Source organism: Haliotis cracherodii, unplaced genomic scaffold (genome assembly GCF_022045235.1).
Source record: "Haliotis cracherodii isolate W230 unplaced genomic scaffold, xgHalCrac1.p SCAF_13, whole genome shotgun sequence".
NCBI classification, from domain to species: Eukaryota; Metazoa; Mollusca; class Gastropoda; order Lepetellida; family Haliotidae; genus Haliotis; species Haliotis cracherodii.
Window position 1 is genome coordinate 10,374,545 of NW_027266268.1, and position 17,131 is coordinate 10,391,675.

Sequence of the window (17,131 nt, forward strand, 5' to 3'; positions counted from 1 at the left end):
TCAAATGGACTGTCCCTTAAGGAGGTCAGACAAACCAGTGGTTGATACCATTAGAACTCTCACACCGTACCTGACTACCGGATCCATTTTAGTCGATCTCACAACATAGGTTACTTGGGAACAATTCGATAGTTGAATCTACATGGGTATAGGTAAACAAACCAAGTCTAAGGTCATAATATGAATTTGAATCTTTTATTCATCTATTTCTGCACGTTGGGACAGACCAACGGTTCGGTAATGGTTGGTTGGGTGCAGTTGCTCCTGCTGCCGGAAATGACGTCATACAGTTGTGTCTTGTCGAAGCAGTGGACGTAGCCGAGAGGGGTCGTACCTTGGATGAGAGGAACCATGTCACAGTCACACCTGAGGGTGACATACGATACAGACTTAAGACCGTCCAGCGCCTTGCATCCCACGTTCATGATGGATCCTCTGTAAAAGTAGGAGGTGGAGGAGAAGGAGGTCTGATCCAGGGAGGCGAAAGCGTAGCTGTTGAGGTTGGTGACGTTGTTGTAGTAGAAGTAAAAAGTCCTACTGTTAGTTATCCTGTTGAAGGCGTATGTTTGGATGGTGGAGATGTTGTTACGTTGAATGTTTATGGACATGATGTTTGACAGTCGGTAGAAAGCGTTTGATGAGATCAAGCCAATCTGTCCATTATTGATTGAAATCCTTCTGGCAACATTGTTCAGGTCTCTGAAGGCCCCTGATGCTATGGTGCCGATGCGGACTCTGGAGATGGTAATAGACTTTGCGGGAATGGCGCTGAAGGCACATGGGGCAATGGAACTGATGTTGCCATTTGAGATAGTGATGGACTCCAACTTGGGCATCGATCTGAAGGCGTTCGAAGGTATGTTGCTGTTGATATTGTTGAAGCGGAGGGATGTTACGTCGGGGAAGGCAAGTGTGGGAATGGAGGTGAGGCCGTTGCAGGTGATGGAGGTGGTGGTGCAGGAACACCCGTTCAGACACAGGGCCGAACACAGATCGACAGTCACCATCAGCAGCAGAAGACGGAGAGTCTGGGGGAAAACACATTTGAAATTCTTAAAGATTATTACATTGACTGAAAGGAAGGATAATGAATCAGCATATAAAAATACAGGGCGAATCTGGGACCCAACGACGGTCATCGGAAGCAGCAACAGAAGACTGAGAGTCTGGGAGAAAACATGTGCCACATGTCACATTTTTATATGTTTATTGTAGATTGTGAACGGTTACCTTAATGAAAGGGATACAATGATTGCAGACACGGGTTCGATTTCCCGCGTTGTTACACAGTCTAAAGTAATTTCATCGTGGTTATCGGATTGATGAGCTATTGGGGAACACCACTCACTCACTCACTCACTCACTCACCCACTGGGGCACGGGTGGTCAAGTCGTTTAAGGCGCTGCAATTTGCTGTGCAGAGTTGCGCCCCTTTGGCACACCAGAAACCTATATTTGTGGGTTCGCCCCGATTGTCAGCGCCATACCCGTGCTCGTGGGTTTCACCAAAGTGGTAAACGTCTAAGACCTACATGACTTCGGGCTTTCCTCCCACATTAAGCAGACACGCCGTGATATAACTGGACTATTGTTAAAAGCGGCATTAAACCCAACTCACTCACTCACTCAACCTCATCCTCGATAATCCAGGGTATTATATATTTCTATCATGACACAGACGAATGGCTTGGACAGACGTTAGTCATTGCTAAATAAAACAAGAATGAGTGTTGTTCAAATAAGTGGGGGACTACAGTGTGAAGAACCCAATACCCCAAATGGAGGATGATTATGAAATAGCCTCGGTGGTTCCATGCCCAGCCGCGTCCTGCAGAAAACGTTAAAAGATTGTACTTGTTGTTACTCTGCATTAAGGGGGTAACAAGGATGGGTCGGCTCGGAGTCGACTGCATCTTCCCGAGGCAAGGGCGTTTACAGTCAGTTGACTCCCTGGGGAAGATGAGTGAGACATGCTATCTCAGTGGGCTAGTGGGCTAGTACCGTAACGCTAGTCTGTCTTACAGACCCTGATACAAATATATATCAAAAACAGACCATGCAAGTCTATAATGTTTGGCAAGTCTAGATCACTGCAGTATCTGAAAATGAAGAGAGTCACTGGGCTCCTTTTTATTATATTTTTATTAAGATAACTGAACAACTGTTTTTTATGTACGATATGTTCATTTCAGAGACTAGATGTTAGTCTACCGTAACGCATTTGTCCCTACTAGTACAAGCAACCACACGCACGCTCACACACAAACACGGCCCTGTATAGGTACAACAATTTTCACCTCACTTCGCCCAAGGGTGGGGCACGTGCGGTCCATTCGTCTTAGGCGTCGAAATTCGCCGCAATTCCGTGAAACCTATGGTCGTGGGTTAATCCCGGTTCGCCCCGATTATGTGTTAATGTTCGTCCCGTGCTCGGTGGTTTCACCAAAGTGGTAAACCTCTCAGACCTGCATCACCTCGGGCTTGTCTCCAATGTTAAACTGAGACGCCGTTATATAACTGAAATACTGTTCAAAGCGGCGTTAAACCTAAGTCACTCACTCACTTCACACAAAATCTCGTTAATCCGGCCTGGAAGGTTTCAGTATGGTACGGATTAACAGGGCTTCGCCGTACATCCACACATTCGTTCTTAAACATTTTTCGTTATGGCCTGTTTTTTTGTGTCAAAAAGATAATTTGTTCCAAGAAAATAATGCAACAAATATTTTTGCCTCATCTTTTTACCCAATACAAAATGTCCAGGAAAACAAATTAGTGTCCAAAAGTTTTTGTTCTGTACCCGCCTAATTGATTTTCTCCTACTTTCAGATAAAGAAAAATTTGTCTTGATACTGACGCAGAAATATGCCATTGTCTCTTCCCAAGAATATTTAATGGCCAGTGCCTAAGAAAAGATAAAACTTATAAACTGATGATCATACGACCAGCAGTGTTAAATCCGAGATGTCTTTTTACTTTTTCCTCAAAAGAAGAGCGAAAAGAAACCACTCACCATTGTGAAGGTTGTCTGAGTTGATCTAGTTGATCACACGCAGAATTGAACTGTTGACAAAACCCACATTCGTCAACACGTCCTTTTATGTAGAACCTTTCACGGGAGGGCGGTCTGATAGGATAAGTGGGCGTGACTACGATCGACCAATCAGAGACTCCCAAAATTGTATTTTATTTATATGATGATGGTAGCCAAGGAGATATCTCCGGGTATGTAATGTCCGCCCTATTATCAGCGGTTTTTTTTGTATCAACATGAAAGGAAAGAAATGACAAAAAAAGTTTTATCAGGACATGACGATAAAAAATACAATGATCGGAGAAGGAACGCGGATCCAGGAAGGCTTTATGAAGAAATTATTTCTTTGATATAAATTCTAATCATTTCAGATCAATTGATTGTATTTTCGCTAAGAAAATGAATTCTTGTCATTGTGTCACGGGTTACTGAAGATTAGTTCTGACTGGGGACTTCTGTGGGGGAGACCAGCATGGGTTGATGTAGGTCAATTGTAACCCGGATCTTCACGGGGACTGACACAAGTAAATACAGGTACATGTTTCTGTACAAATGAGTAAACATCTAGCTATGTAAACAGAATCTGCAGTTATTTGTTCCCGCTAAACAGTCTGACAGACCAATGAACAACGTCATGCCGAACATATTCATGAGCTAATTGGCTGGACAATAGATACATCAATATATATTGTATCTACACGTATTCACCGTCAACGCCAGAAAATAGCCAGTCTCGATTTCCCCCAAACAGATTCCGATGGTCGAGGTGAGGTGAAATTGGGTTTAACGTCGCGTCCAAGATTATTGCACTTATATAGCGACGTGCATGCTTGTACTAGTCCGGACTGATGCCGATTTATAGTGCTAGCCCACTGAGATACCATGCCGCAGTTTAACATGACGGGGATCGAACCCCGGACCTTCCGCTCTCCGGGCGGACGCTCTACCTCTAGACCACGGAGGCGGTCTCCCATGGTCGAAAGAGGAAACTAGTAGTGAACATTATATGAATGGATCTCTGAAAATCAGTGAAGACACCAGGTGTTTGTGAAAAGGGTGCAGGAAAGAAGTGTGTGGTCAACATACATAACATGGCATGGCAGGTCCTCACTGTATGTATTCGATACAATAACAGGAAAGTATTATTTTCACTGTGGGAAATAGGTAATGTGGAGACAGGTATATACTCACCAGCAAAAGAAACGCGAACCATAGAGTGAGTGAGTGAGTTGGGTTTAACGCCGCTTTTAACAGTATTCCAGTTATATCACGGCGTGTCAGTTTAATGTGGGAGGAGAGCCCGAAGTGATACAGGTCTCAGACGTTTACCACTTCGGTGAAACCCACGAGCACGGGTATGGTGCTGACAAACCTAGAAACATAATCGGGGCGAACCGGGATTCGAACCCACAATCATAGGTTTCTGGCGTGCCCAAGGGACGCAACTCTGCACAGCGAACCGCGGCGCCTTAGACGACTGGGCCACCCGTGCCCCCCGCGAACCATAGAATCATATAAAGAAGTATGTACGCTAAGAGATGTTTCCAATGTGTACCCAAAAATGACAAAACTTACAATCAGTCAAGTCTTACCACAGAGTGTCTTCATTCTTATCTCGATATGCAGCAGGCGATTTCCAAACTTTACACGCTAATCCTGCACGAGACAAGCGGTGCATCTCGAGTCATGGATCTATGACGTCACATGTGATGCGTTCATGAGCGTCGGTTCACACCACATAACAGTATGTTCGTTTGTGCATCAAACCAGTCCAGTATATCTTGAATATGAGTAATTCTTCATATATTCACCAACATATATGGTATTCGCGTTTCTTTTGTCGGTGAGTATATATGTATACAGCAGCCTCGTGTAAGAATACAAGCAGCCTCTGTAATGCGTCACTTTGCGATAGAATACCCGTTGTATTGTACTGCCCGATTCTTAATACTATACGACACCAGAAACTATTAGCATACTATACAACACATCTTTTCTGTGTAAACATTCACCTGTCGTATTGTACTGCCCGAATCTTTTCAATATAATACGATATGTTCACAACTGTTCATCTTAACTCATACCCGTGCTCGTGAGTTTCACCGAAGTGGTAAACATCTGAGACCTGCATCATTTCGGGCTTTCCTCCCACATTAAGCTGACACGCCGTGATATAACTGGAATACTGTTATAAGCGGCGTTAAACCCAACTCACTCACTCACTCACTCACTCACTTTACAACTCATCTGAATCTCGGCGTCATGCGTGGTACCCTAGGGGGGTTTACGCCTCGGACCGTGAATTCCTCAGAACATCAAACACGTTGAATGAGACAGTACGACGTCGTGGAAGCTGGTTATCATCCTTGTGACCCGGATGTACATTAAAGACAAAGAATGTATTGAAAGGCTGGGCTTGGTTTCCTGAGAAATATCACTGAGTCAATTAATTCAGACGAAATTTCGCATTTACAAAGAACAGGTGAAACGAAGATATTTTTGATGAGCTCCCCGAGGTGGGTTTGTGTTAAGTACACATATGACATGTACAAAGCGACCATTGTAATATGCTCAAGGACGATAGTGGGAAATGTGTTCATGGTCTGTTTTTTTACCAACTGATCATAATAGGCTTTTCCATAACTCGAAACGCCTCTCTTTTTCTTTGAAGATTTAAAATGCAGTATTTAGGGTGCTCCCCGCATCCCCTTCCCAGAATACAGAATACCATCTAATTTTTCACTCATTTTCTCACCCCTGAATCCCGAATACTACTTAACACAAATATCAAAGCACACGTCAGAATTAAGTCTCCAAAGGCAGAATATCGAACGCAGAGGAACAAGTCCCTGGAATATTTTGCGTACACAATTAGTATATTTTTTACATGTTGAATCTGCGCACCATACGATTTTGTCTGTGTCCCGCATACACTTTTGAGTCCCGATTACCCCCTGAATCGAAACTCGCGTACCATATTGGGTTTGGCAGTTTCCTTACTCTCTCATTGGGTATAAAAGCAATAGGCTTTCTAAAGTTTTTATGAACAGCAACTGTTTTTGAAACATGATACTTGTTAAAATTTCTGCTTTGTACTTTGTATGTTCTTTAACCAAGAAAAATGTTTGGTTATTTTCATCCCCCATTAATTCTGAAGACATGAAACTTGGATAACAACTTCTTTATTTTTTGTAACGCTTCAGGGCTACTTTATGCCCCAAGCTTCATCTGGCGAATACCGAATAAGCGTAATACATATACATGTTGACATGTTTCAAACGGTAGGATTAATGTATAAAGATAACAATGTTACTTTAATCCTACCTTGTGTGGTAGCATAGGGGTTAAAGCGTTCGCTCGTCACCCCGAAGATTAGCACATGGATACATTTCAAGTATCCCCAGCCGTGATAATGCTGGAATATTGCTTAAAACGGCGTAAAATAACACTCACTCAACTCCAGTTTCTAAATGCCTGTCAAAATCAAATGGAAGGTTGACAGAAACCTACACTTTTTTTACTGTGTAGAAGATTATTCAGACTGCATTTAGCCAAATTACTATCATAATTACTATCCTCAGGTTCGGATATCAATGAATGTCAATGATCGCAGTTATATTTGTATATATAAACTCCGCATGTCTCCGGCCTAACCAACCATGTAATATTTACCCATATAATTTTCAGTGAAAACCATTTAATCCGTTCACTGCGAAATAGCACGGAAGAACAAATTTCCTGATTTTAGAATAATAATTATTGAGTATTGTCCCATTGTTCGTGCGTGTATGTGTGCGTATGCGTGTGTGTGCGTGAGTGTGTGCGTGTGCGTGTGCGTGTGCGTGTGCGTGTGTAGACTTTCCCAACAGACTTCACCCTGAAGGCTGGTTGTTCTGACTGCTCCGGTTACATGGTAATACCCAGAATTTATCATAAACAGGGAGGTATAAAACTCCATTTGCCTTTGGCTTTTGTCTTCTGTCAATCTCATGAAAATCAGATCAAAGGTTCCGAATGGCGAAAATAGCGACCAGGTCATGTCATGTAATTATATTTTAGACCCTGACGTTTCTGAGCGCCATTTCACATAGATCTAATGGAAACGTTTGTGATTTTGCTTGTTGCAATATATAATTTAACTAAGAAACGAAAAAAGGAAGGATTGAACGCACGAACTACTGACCTAAGTAACCTTATACGTTATTTCGGGCGAGTAAACATTTGTTAAACTTTCCCATTGAACGTGACGTTAACATGTTTCAGCTGACGAAAGTAACTGAATCGGACATAAAATATTTACGAACTATTCCTTAAAGCATACTATCTTCCAAGTGTTTCTCTTCTCAGCCCCGATGCATTTTCTTCACCATGATGCACGGAAAACATTAACGTACATTTTCTGAACGTGGCAGTATGAGAAACGTGCAAGCGCTTTAAAGTGTATCATAACGTATGCTTATGTGGAAGGGTTCTGCTTCGAGAGCAGAAGGTCGTTGGTTCGACATATATATTCTGCAGGGAGAATAAACCATGAGGCGCGCAGCCCCGAGTTCTTTATTGTCCCTCCAGTGTTTTATCGTGATATAAACAACGGCCACGAGTCGTTATTTCTTATAAGAGATATCAACATAATGTACAGCCTTTTTAAGGATGATAATAAAATGTTCAAGCTTTAAAAATGTTTACCCGTATTTTAATACTGAATAGTGTCATACTTCAGCAATGTCGGACAAGTCCATTTTACGAACGTGTGATTTTGGTAAGGTACATAAATTTCCCGCTAATTCTCACAATATTTTGGATGCGATCGTACGGCTACTGTGTTTATCGAAGTTGCCCAGCTAAATCTATCTATGGGGAAGAACACACATAGTGTCAAATGTACTTAATCATGTTCAATAGACAGTGCATATATTGTTTGCTGAGCATGCAAAGTCGGTACCATCTGGTGACACCCCCATTGTAGAAAGCGTTTGATAAACCTTCTGAAAAGCCAGTTAGCGTCTAAATTTACCGCATCAGTGAGCAAAGCATTCAGACAAGCACATTGATTTCTCTCCAAAATGAATATAATCGAGGAATTCCGTCTGCCAATATATAAAGCCGCGCCATTATGTTGTTGTCAATATGCTTTACACCCTGTCGTTTCTGAGCGCTATCGTATCAATACTCAAAACGGAGTACGACCGAAGGAATATAAATTTGTGTTCTGTGTGGGTGATCATTTGTACAAATCGAATTTTCAAATTCAAAGTGGCAAAGACATGAAGCCGAATAAAGTTAGACAGCTGGCATCGAACTGGCTCAGGGACCCACTCTTCCTTCTTGAAAAAGTGTCCAATATATCTTTGTACTTATCAACATTTAGTGAGTGAGTGAGTATGGTTTTTTTACGCCGCATTTGGCTATATTCCAACAATATCGGCGGGGGACACCAGAAATGGCGAGGGACACAAGAAATGGGCTTCACACATTGTACCCATGAGGGGAATCGAACCCGGGACTTTGGCGTTACGAGCGAACGCTTTAACCACTAGGCTACCACACATTCCTTTTAGATTGGGTGGTCAAACTTCGTTTAGGGTTCACCTGACTCGACCTATGGAGGTGTCCTCAAATTTTGGAGTGAGTCAGTTGGGTTTTACGCCGCTTTTAACAGTATTCCAGGATTTTCACGATGTGTCGGTTTAATGTGGGAGGAAAGCCCGAAGTGATGCAGGTCTCAGACCTTTACCAGTTCGGTGAAAGCCACGAGCACGGGTATGGTGCTGACAAACCTAGAAACATATTCGGGGCGAACCGGGATTCGAACCCACAATCATAGGTTTCTGGAGTTATCGCCTTAGACGACTGGGCCACCCGTGCACCCCTCAAATCTTGGAGCAGAGAGGTGTCGAATATAGAGTAAACGATAAGACCAGACAAACCAATGGTTGATATTATGAGCAAAGTCCATGGTGGTACGATAACACGTTTACAGTATTTACAAATAAGACACCAAGGTTAAAACACATACATCAGTCTTTTATTTCATAGACGTATCTGCCTTTTCATTAACAGGAGTTTGGCTCTGGAATGAATGGTCTGGTGCAGCTGTTGCCGCTGCCGGAAATGACGTCATACAGTTGTGACTGGTGAAAGCAGTCGACGTAGCCGAGAGGAGTCGTACCTTGGATGAGAGGAACCATGTCACAGTCACATCTGAGGGTGACATACGCTACAGACTTCAGACCGTCCAGCGCCTCGCATCCCACGTTCATGATGGATCCTCTGTAAAAGTAGGAGGTGGAGGAGAAGGAGGTCTGATCCAGGGAGGCGAAAGCGTAGCTGTTGAGGTTGGTGACGTTGTTGTAGTAGAAGTAAAAAGTCCTACTGTTAGTTATCTTGTCGAAGGCGTATGTTTGGATGGTGGAGATGTTGTTACCTTGAATGTTTATGGAAATAATGTTTGACAGTCGGTAGAAAGCTTTGGATGAGATCAAGCCAATCTGTCCATTATTGATTGAAATCCTTCTGGCAACATTGTTCAGGTCTCTGAAGGCTCCTGGCGCTATGGTGCCGATGCGGACTCTGGAGATGGTAATAGACTTTGCGGGGATGGCGCTGAAGGCACATGGGGCAATGGAACTGATATTGCCATTTGAGATAGTGATGGATTCCAACTTGGGCATCGATCTGAAGGCGTTCGAAGGTATGTTGCTGTTGATGTTGTTGAAGCGGAGGGATGTGACGTCGGGCAAGGCGAGTGTGGGAATGGAGGTGAGGCCGTTGCAGGTGATGGAGGTGGTGGTGCAGGAACACCCGGTCGGACACTGGGCTGAACAAAGACCGACAGCCACCAGCAGCAGCAGAAGACGGAGAGTCTGGGGAAAAACACATGAAATTCTTAAAGATTATTACATTGACTAAGACGAAGGATAATGAATCAGCATACAGGGCGAATCTGGGATACAACGAAGATCAGCGGATTCTGACGCAGCTAATGGGCGTAACTGCACAGCAACACGTTGTACACGTGAAATTGCGTTCTCATGTAGTCATACCGTCAACCGAATTTGTTGTACGATGGTGTATAGGGCCGTCATTGAGTCAGAAGATAGTTGAGTCAGTAGATCATTAAGTCCGTAAACCATTGCGTCTGTAGATCATTAAGTCAGTAGATGATTGAGTCCGGAAACCATTGCGTCTGTAGATCATTAAGTCAGTAGATGATTGAGTCCGGAAACCATTGCGTCTGTAGATCATTAAGTCAGTAGACGATTGAGTCCGGAAACCATTGTGTCTGTTGATCATTAAGTCAGTCCATTATTTCAGAGACATCCGACGTCTACACATGGCAGACGTTTATTCAAGGACTTAGGACAGGTATTTGCATCTGTACAACGTCGCATTAAAAGTATAAAAACCGTTGCAATCCATAAGTCATCGTGGTCTTCACTGATATTTCAGCTTCTAAAATCCAACTTAAAGATACTTACATACATACATACTTAACTTAAGTTAACGTTCAGCGGATCCTGACACAGCTGAGGGGCGTAACTACACAGCGAACCTATACACCAGAGGTCGCTGTAGCATCCGGGATCACAGGGATAGAGCTCCCGCATGAGTACACGTAATATTGTGTCATACCGTCAACCGATTGGTGAAAGAGACCTCATTACTGCACAGATTGTGTGCCATATAATTCTCATGTTTTATACCTTCAGAAATTCTCTGGTCCAGATTATCGAGGGTAAACTGTGTACATTATATACCACTGACAACAACACGGATGTAAGCAAAGGGTGCCAAAGGGGACAAGGAGAACAGTCCCCCAAGTTGATGATTTACGTTGTTACGCATGTCCCCTCCCACCTCCCTTCCTTCCCACCCTCACGTACGAGGTGGTGGAGTATATAGAGCGTTTGCCGGAGAGCGGAAGGTCAGTGGTTCGATTCCTTGGGCGCCTCATACCAAAGACGTTAAAAGATGGTACTTGTTGTTACCCTGCCTGATGTCACGCATTTAGCGCATAGACCAATGATAGTATGATGTTTCCCTGTGGCATGGTATCTCAGTGGTTAGCCGGGATAAGTACATACTAGTACAAGCAGCCACACACACACGTGCATTCGCGTTTAGATGTAAGTGAAATAATCTTGAGCGCCACTTTACATCCGATTTTTACCTCACTTCCCATTCCTAGACACAAGTGAACATATAAACATTTCTGAAAACATTTTTCACATAAAAAACAAATTTAAGTCGTCTCCTAAAAATAAAAACAGTTGTGAAAAAAGAATGGTAAAAAGTTAATAAATAAAGTAATTATTTTATTGATTGATTTATCCGTCACCTTAGGCATTACAGTGCACTGTGAGTGAGTGAGTGAGTGAGTGTGGTTTTATGCCGCTTTTAGCAATATTCAAGCAATTCCGGGGAACACCAGTAAGCGCTTTAACCACTCGACTACCCCCACCTACTTCACTGTGATGATACATATCACACCAACATTCAGTCCTGTCAATCGTTTCAGTTATCAGACCATTTCAAACTGATATACGTGAAATTAAGCATTCAGGCAATTATTCCGTTCAACAAACATACGAATAAATCTTACAATTACCCCCGATATATGGAATCGAAAAATTGTTTTGGGGTGATTTAGTAGTTTTTTACATTATTATACTTAGAAAGCGAAAACACAAATACTTTTTTATCCTCTGAAGAGAAAGGAAGACATATTCTTACCATGTTTAAGGTTGGTGATGGTAACGAGTTGTCGCCGTTAGTCGCTCACACGCAGAAGGAGTATGTTGACAGAACCTTAATTTAGCAACGCGTCCATTTATCAAGAACACGCGCAGATGGGCGGGTTGGTTTCAGAGGTAGGCGCGGCTATGGCCAACCAATCAGAGTTTCTCATCAATGTATTCTATTCGAGTGATGCTGGTAGCAAAACATGTAAAACCGATTACGAAATACCACTTCGGCCATATTGTAAAAAAACAAACAACTTTAGCTAATGACGTATTACTGGTTTAGGGTTTAATTTGTTTTAATGTTTCTACTTGTCAATATAAAATGTGCTTAGAATATAAACACACAAGACATGATGAGGAATGTGTTTAAATCCTAAACGGAATACACATTGGTCTTTTATATCGAAACACGTATAGGGTCTAAACATATGACATGAACTGTCATATCACAGCATAAACACTACCTAAACACAACACCCACATGATTAGAAATTAAAAATCTTTAGTGATTAAACATGTTAAGAACATAATCATTTTTCGAGCTAAACATGTTTAGAATCTGAACACGTTTCAAGAAGTTTAGAGTTTACAACAAAATGCATATCATTGCGTATTATCCTAATAATCTAAACATGTGTTGAAGGTCTATTTAGTAATCAGACACACCTTTATTGTCAGCTGATCACTCAGCACAACGGAGACTGTTGTCACAGACGTCACTTTTCCTAGTCACCATAACTTAGCCTGGTTTATTTGTACATTTTTTGGTTCATGGTCTAAAGATGTTCAGGATTGTGTTTAACAGCCAAACGTGTTAAGAGTCTAAATGTACCACTCTCTCCCAGTATATATTATATATTATACATCTGATTCATATTTGATGATTAATTAGGACAATACACAATAAAATACATGTTGTTGTAAATTTCAAACATTTTAAAACTGTAAACATGTTTATATTCAAAACATGTTTATACATATTCAAACTTTAAACTTGTTCAAAGGTGATTAAATTCTAAACATGTTGAACTCTTAATATGTTAACATTTTAATGACACACCGATGTAGTAAAGTACTGCAAATATTCAGAGACATTGTGATGTTGAGACAATTATACATAAACGTATACATTATTGAAGCTCCATAATGGTAAAAATACTAAATCCGCAGTTATTTAGATAAAAAAAATGAGGCTCGATATCGGCTAAAGGAAAATTAAATACTTGGGAACTGATTTCCAAGAAGACCGATTTAAATCCTCCCATGCACCTAATCTGAGGAGCCAATATAAAATTGTGAATCGTTTAATAATGGGGATTGTTGTTCGCTTTAAAATCTCGGAACATTCTTGACGAGAAGAACAATGCAACAAAGCGCATGCGTGACACCCCTGACCCGGAAGACAAATAGTGAGTCGCTTAAGATGTCGTTGAATAAGTCTGTGAATGACAAGACACAATACGGCATGTTAAACAACATAGATACAGTTCAACTGCTATTTGCCCGGAGACATCTGACTAATATATGAATTTAACAGCTGTGTGCGAATGATATTGTGACCTATATTTAAGTTCTCACGTGTCTTTTGAAGCGTGCCTTCAAACATGAGTGCTTTAAGTAACGCTTTGCCTCTGGTACACAAGCCTTATTATCCCGAACTGCTTAGCGCGGCTACAATGTATAATGTTGACTCATACGAAACAGAAAAACACCCGTTTTCAACTACACAAAAAGTGATAGCGCGTGCACATTCTGTGACCCAGACGAACCCGGAAGACACTTATTATTAACGAATCAGAAGACCGCATTTACCATCCTAAAGATAAATTGTCAAGCAGTGTTCGCATTCCTTACAATTAAATATTGACACAAGGATTTAGAACCTTGCCCAAACTGTTTATCAAAATAGGATCCTTTGTGCTTATTGAAAAATCCACTGAAGCAAGAGTTACAGTGTGCGTCCAAAACGCAATCTCATATAGCAACATTCTTGTTGTCACGTAGGCACGTTAAACACTGGCTGTTCGCCGAAACGTAAAACCAAATATGAAATGTTGAATTGAATATTTGTAAAATTATTACACATTCAACTAACGGATACAGCCCCGGTATTTTCATTTTCGTCGGTGACAAATATTATTAGCATGGCTAGATTTTCAAAATTGAAAAGTTCATTGAAATATCTTATCATGTCAACAAAATAAATAATGTTTTGACAGGGTCGAGGTCATTAACTGTCTTGGGAAGTAGTTACAGTTGTTTTTAGACTCGCGGTTCCATCCTAAGGGGCGGGGCGGTGGAGTAGCCTAGTGGGTAAGGGGTTCGCTCGTCACGCCGAAGACCCGTGTTCGATTTCCTACATGGGTACTATGTGTGAAGTCAATTTATGGTGATCACCGCCGTGATATTTCTCGAATAATAAAAGCGGCGTAAAACCATACTCACTCACTGTTTTCAGCCTAGCAACGGTTGTTTTCAGTCCAGCAACGTTTTGATAACACTGATAATTTTTTTTATAAAAATCCAATTTTCAACTGTGTACATTCAGGGCCTCAGTAAATCTTTCAAGAAGTACCAAATTTGACGCATCAGTCACAAGAATGAGGTAAGATGCAATTCCTTATTTTGACTTGTACCATATCTTCCTATGTCTTTGTCAGGTGAACAAATGACTTGCCTTTGCATGTGTTTATGACGGGTGCAACCGATGGGGCAGGATACGCTCACATTTTCGCGAACAGCTGATAACATCACTATGTGATAGTGATTCATAAACACATGCTCATGATATAGTCTGAATTATACAATCGACTCTGTCTTTAGCAGAGATTCTCTAATGAAAGTAGAAAGGGTTTTATCGCGTTTCTTTTGCCAAGGGCCCACTTGCACAAAGCGATCTTAGCGCTAAGACTATCGTAAGCCTATGTTAAAGTATAGGAGCTAAGATCATCTTAGCGCTACGATCGCGTTGTGCTAGTTTAGTTAACTCACGAAACGAACTGATTATTGGTGATGGAGGTGCAGCGGTGCGGAGGTGCAAGGGTTGGTGTGCAAGGGTCCGCACCCCTTTTTGAGACATACTAATCACGTTGACGTATACAGAACATAACTAAATCATTCGGTGATGTGTTATCAACAATTAACTATTAATCTATATTTGGCTAATAAACGCAGATGCTCCCTCATTAGTTTGTATCGCATTTCCTTATCTGCAGAACGCATTCACAACACTATGTCCACGCGTGTATTGCTGATACAACAACAAAAACAACAACAACAAAAACAACAACAAAAATAATAACAAGAAATTCAGGGTATTGACACCCTCACACGAGAATCATGTCAGACAATAGATCCCATCCCATATTAACCAATCACAATGGGAGGGCGTGGTTTGATTTACGTGGGGGCTCTTTATGACAGAGTTGTATCGTGCACTTTTTGCACACATTTATTTGTCTGATGATCCTCTTGTGAAGCATGTCAAGACTCATGATGAAAACAAGGCATTCCACAGTTTCCTTAAACCAGCCAATTATGTGGGATCTCAATGTCAGTGTTGATTTTGTTGATGGTTTTGGACTGCTGGACGGTTCAAAAATGAGTGTCAACCAAGTGAAGTTCTATATCAAATCGGCCCAGACTCAGTTTTTCAAAGAGAGGCTATCGGGTGCAACGAGTTTATATGCAGTGTGTTGAGAACATCAGCAACCCTGCAGAGTACCATCCATGGTACAACCCAGAATATGTAGAGAGCGTCATGGAAAATGATAAATACAAAATTCTTTGGAATACTCCCGTATACAGCCTCAGACCTATCCAGGTCAGCAAACCCGATCTTGTCCTTTTTAATAAATCCAATGAAATCGTTTATATCATTGAGTTTTCTGTCCCCTTTGGCACTAATGTGATTGACAAGATTCAGGAAAGACGTGACAAATATGTGGAACTCGCTTTCGAAATGTCACGCTTGCATCCCAAGTACCAAGTTGTCCGACTCCCCATTCTTCTAGGGGCCTTAGGTTTGGTTCCTCCAATCTGTTGACTGACATTGGGAACGTACCCGGGTTTGCTACCAGGAATACAGCCCTTCTGACAATCTGGGTAATGTAGAAGTATGCAGTGTTTGGGAGTCTTCACATTATCCGAAAAGTACTCCGTGGATTTGACTTGGCAGCGCTAGTCCCATTCGATGTAGAGGGGGCAAGGGCCCTGAGCTGATGATTAACCTAAGCAGCCTGACTGTGCCAGGGTAACCTAAACCCTCTTTGCTGCATTTTTAATTTTTATCTGCACATAATAAATAATACTAATACCAATAATACTAACAACGACAACAAAAACAACAACAGTACCTCTTTGCTGCATTTTGTATTTTAATCTGTCCGTAATAATTGTCTAACTTCGATAAGTAAAGGAAAGCGCCCATGGTTTGTGAAGGGCGGTGCGGTTAGCGAAGGCCATGGGGTGAATGATATTAACATAATACACCAGGAAGTATCACGGTTAAACACACGTAAGATTCCGTGTGAAACCACGTTTTGGGGCAGTAGGCCTTTTGTGTGCAACAGGAGAATCCAGTTCCATTGAACAGGGTACTGAAAATGTTCTCAATGTTCTTAAGAACCAACGCCTCAGGTAAACACGGTCGTATTAAAAAGCCCAATTGTCATGCTGAGATGTAACTGATTATTTTCTTACTCTCATCTTTCAACTTTGTCCAAACAATGGTAACGCTATCAACTCTACTCAATCCATCCCCATCCCACAAAAAATAAAATAGAACAACAAAAATAAAATAAGATTTTTTGTCAGTTTGTTTCTGGCGTTTAATTTTCCAGCTAAATGACGGCGTGTTTTTTTCTACCTTGAATCAGTAACAAATTAGAAATGTGTACACGGGCCTTCCTATCGCAACATTTGACCTGATCGTGATTCTTTGTCAGCAGGGGCGGTCGGGTAGCCAAATGGTTAAAGCGTTCGCTCGTCTCGCCGAGGCCCCGGGTTCGATTCCCGATATGGGTACAATGTGTGAAGCCCATTTCTGGTGTCCCCCGCCGTGATGTTGCTGGAATATTGCTAAAAGCGGCGTAAAACCATACTCACTCACTCACTCACTCTTTGTCAGCTTAATACCCGTGCCATCTTCCAGAGGCAAGAGAGTTAACTGACTATAAAAGTCAAATTTTACTCCCATGCCGAACTAGGCTGGTATTATGGAGTTACATTTTGGCTGGACTGACGAGTCTATGCAAAGTCCAATCAAAATCGCATAACGAAATCGAAATCCGGTTCGTAAACTGTCATGCAGATTTCGGTCGATTGCAGGATTTGCAAAGCATGTGTACCGCAA

At 41.7% G+C, this 17,131-nt stretch overlaps 2 protein-coding genes across 2 annotated transcripts; both read right to left on the reverse strand.

Annotated features, from left to right (window-relative positions):
* Positions 1-203: 203 nt before the first annotated feature.
* On the reverse strand, positions 204-3,057 carry LOC139459454 (leucine-rich repeat-containing G-protein coupled receptor 4-like). The gene is made up of 2 exons (XM_071240900.1): positions 3,014-3,057; positions 204-1,028 (listed from the first exon to the last, which is right to left on the reverse strand). Exons 1-2 carry the CDS (start codon positions 3,014-3,016, stop codon positions 204-206), a joined length of 828 nt encoding a protein of 275 aa, XP_071097001.1. The 5' UTR covers positions 3,017-3,057.
* A 5,980-nt stretch (positions 3,058-9,037) lies between these two features.
* Positions 9,038-11,853, reverse strand: LOC139458873 (leucine-rich repeat-containing protein 15-like). Its single transcript, XM_071240308.1, has 2 exons — positions 11,768-11,853; positions 9,038-9,897 (listed from the first exon to the last, which is right to left on the reverse strand). The coding sequence occupies exons 1-2, from the start codon at positions 11,768-11,770 to the stop codon at positions 9,088-9,090; spliced, it is 813 nt and encodes a 270-aa protein (XP_071096409.1). The 5' UTR covers positions 11,771-11,853; the 3' UTR covers positions 9,038-9,087.
* Between the last annotated feature and the right edge of the window lie 5,278 nt (positions 11,854-17,131).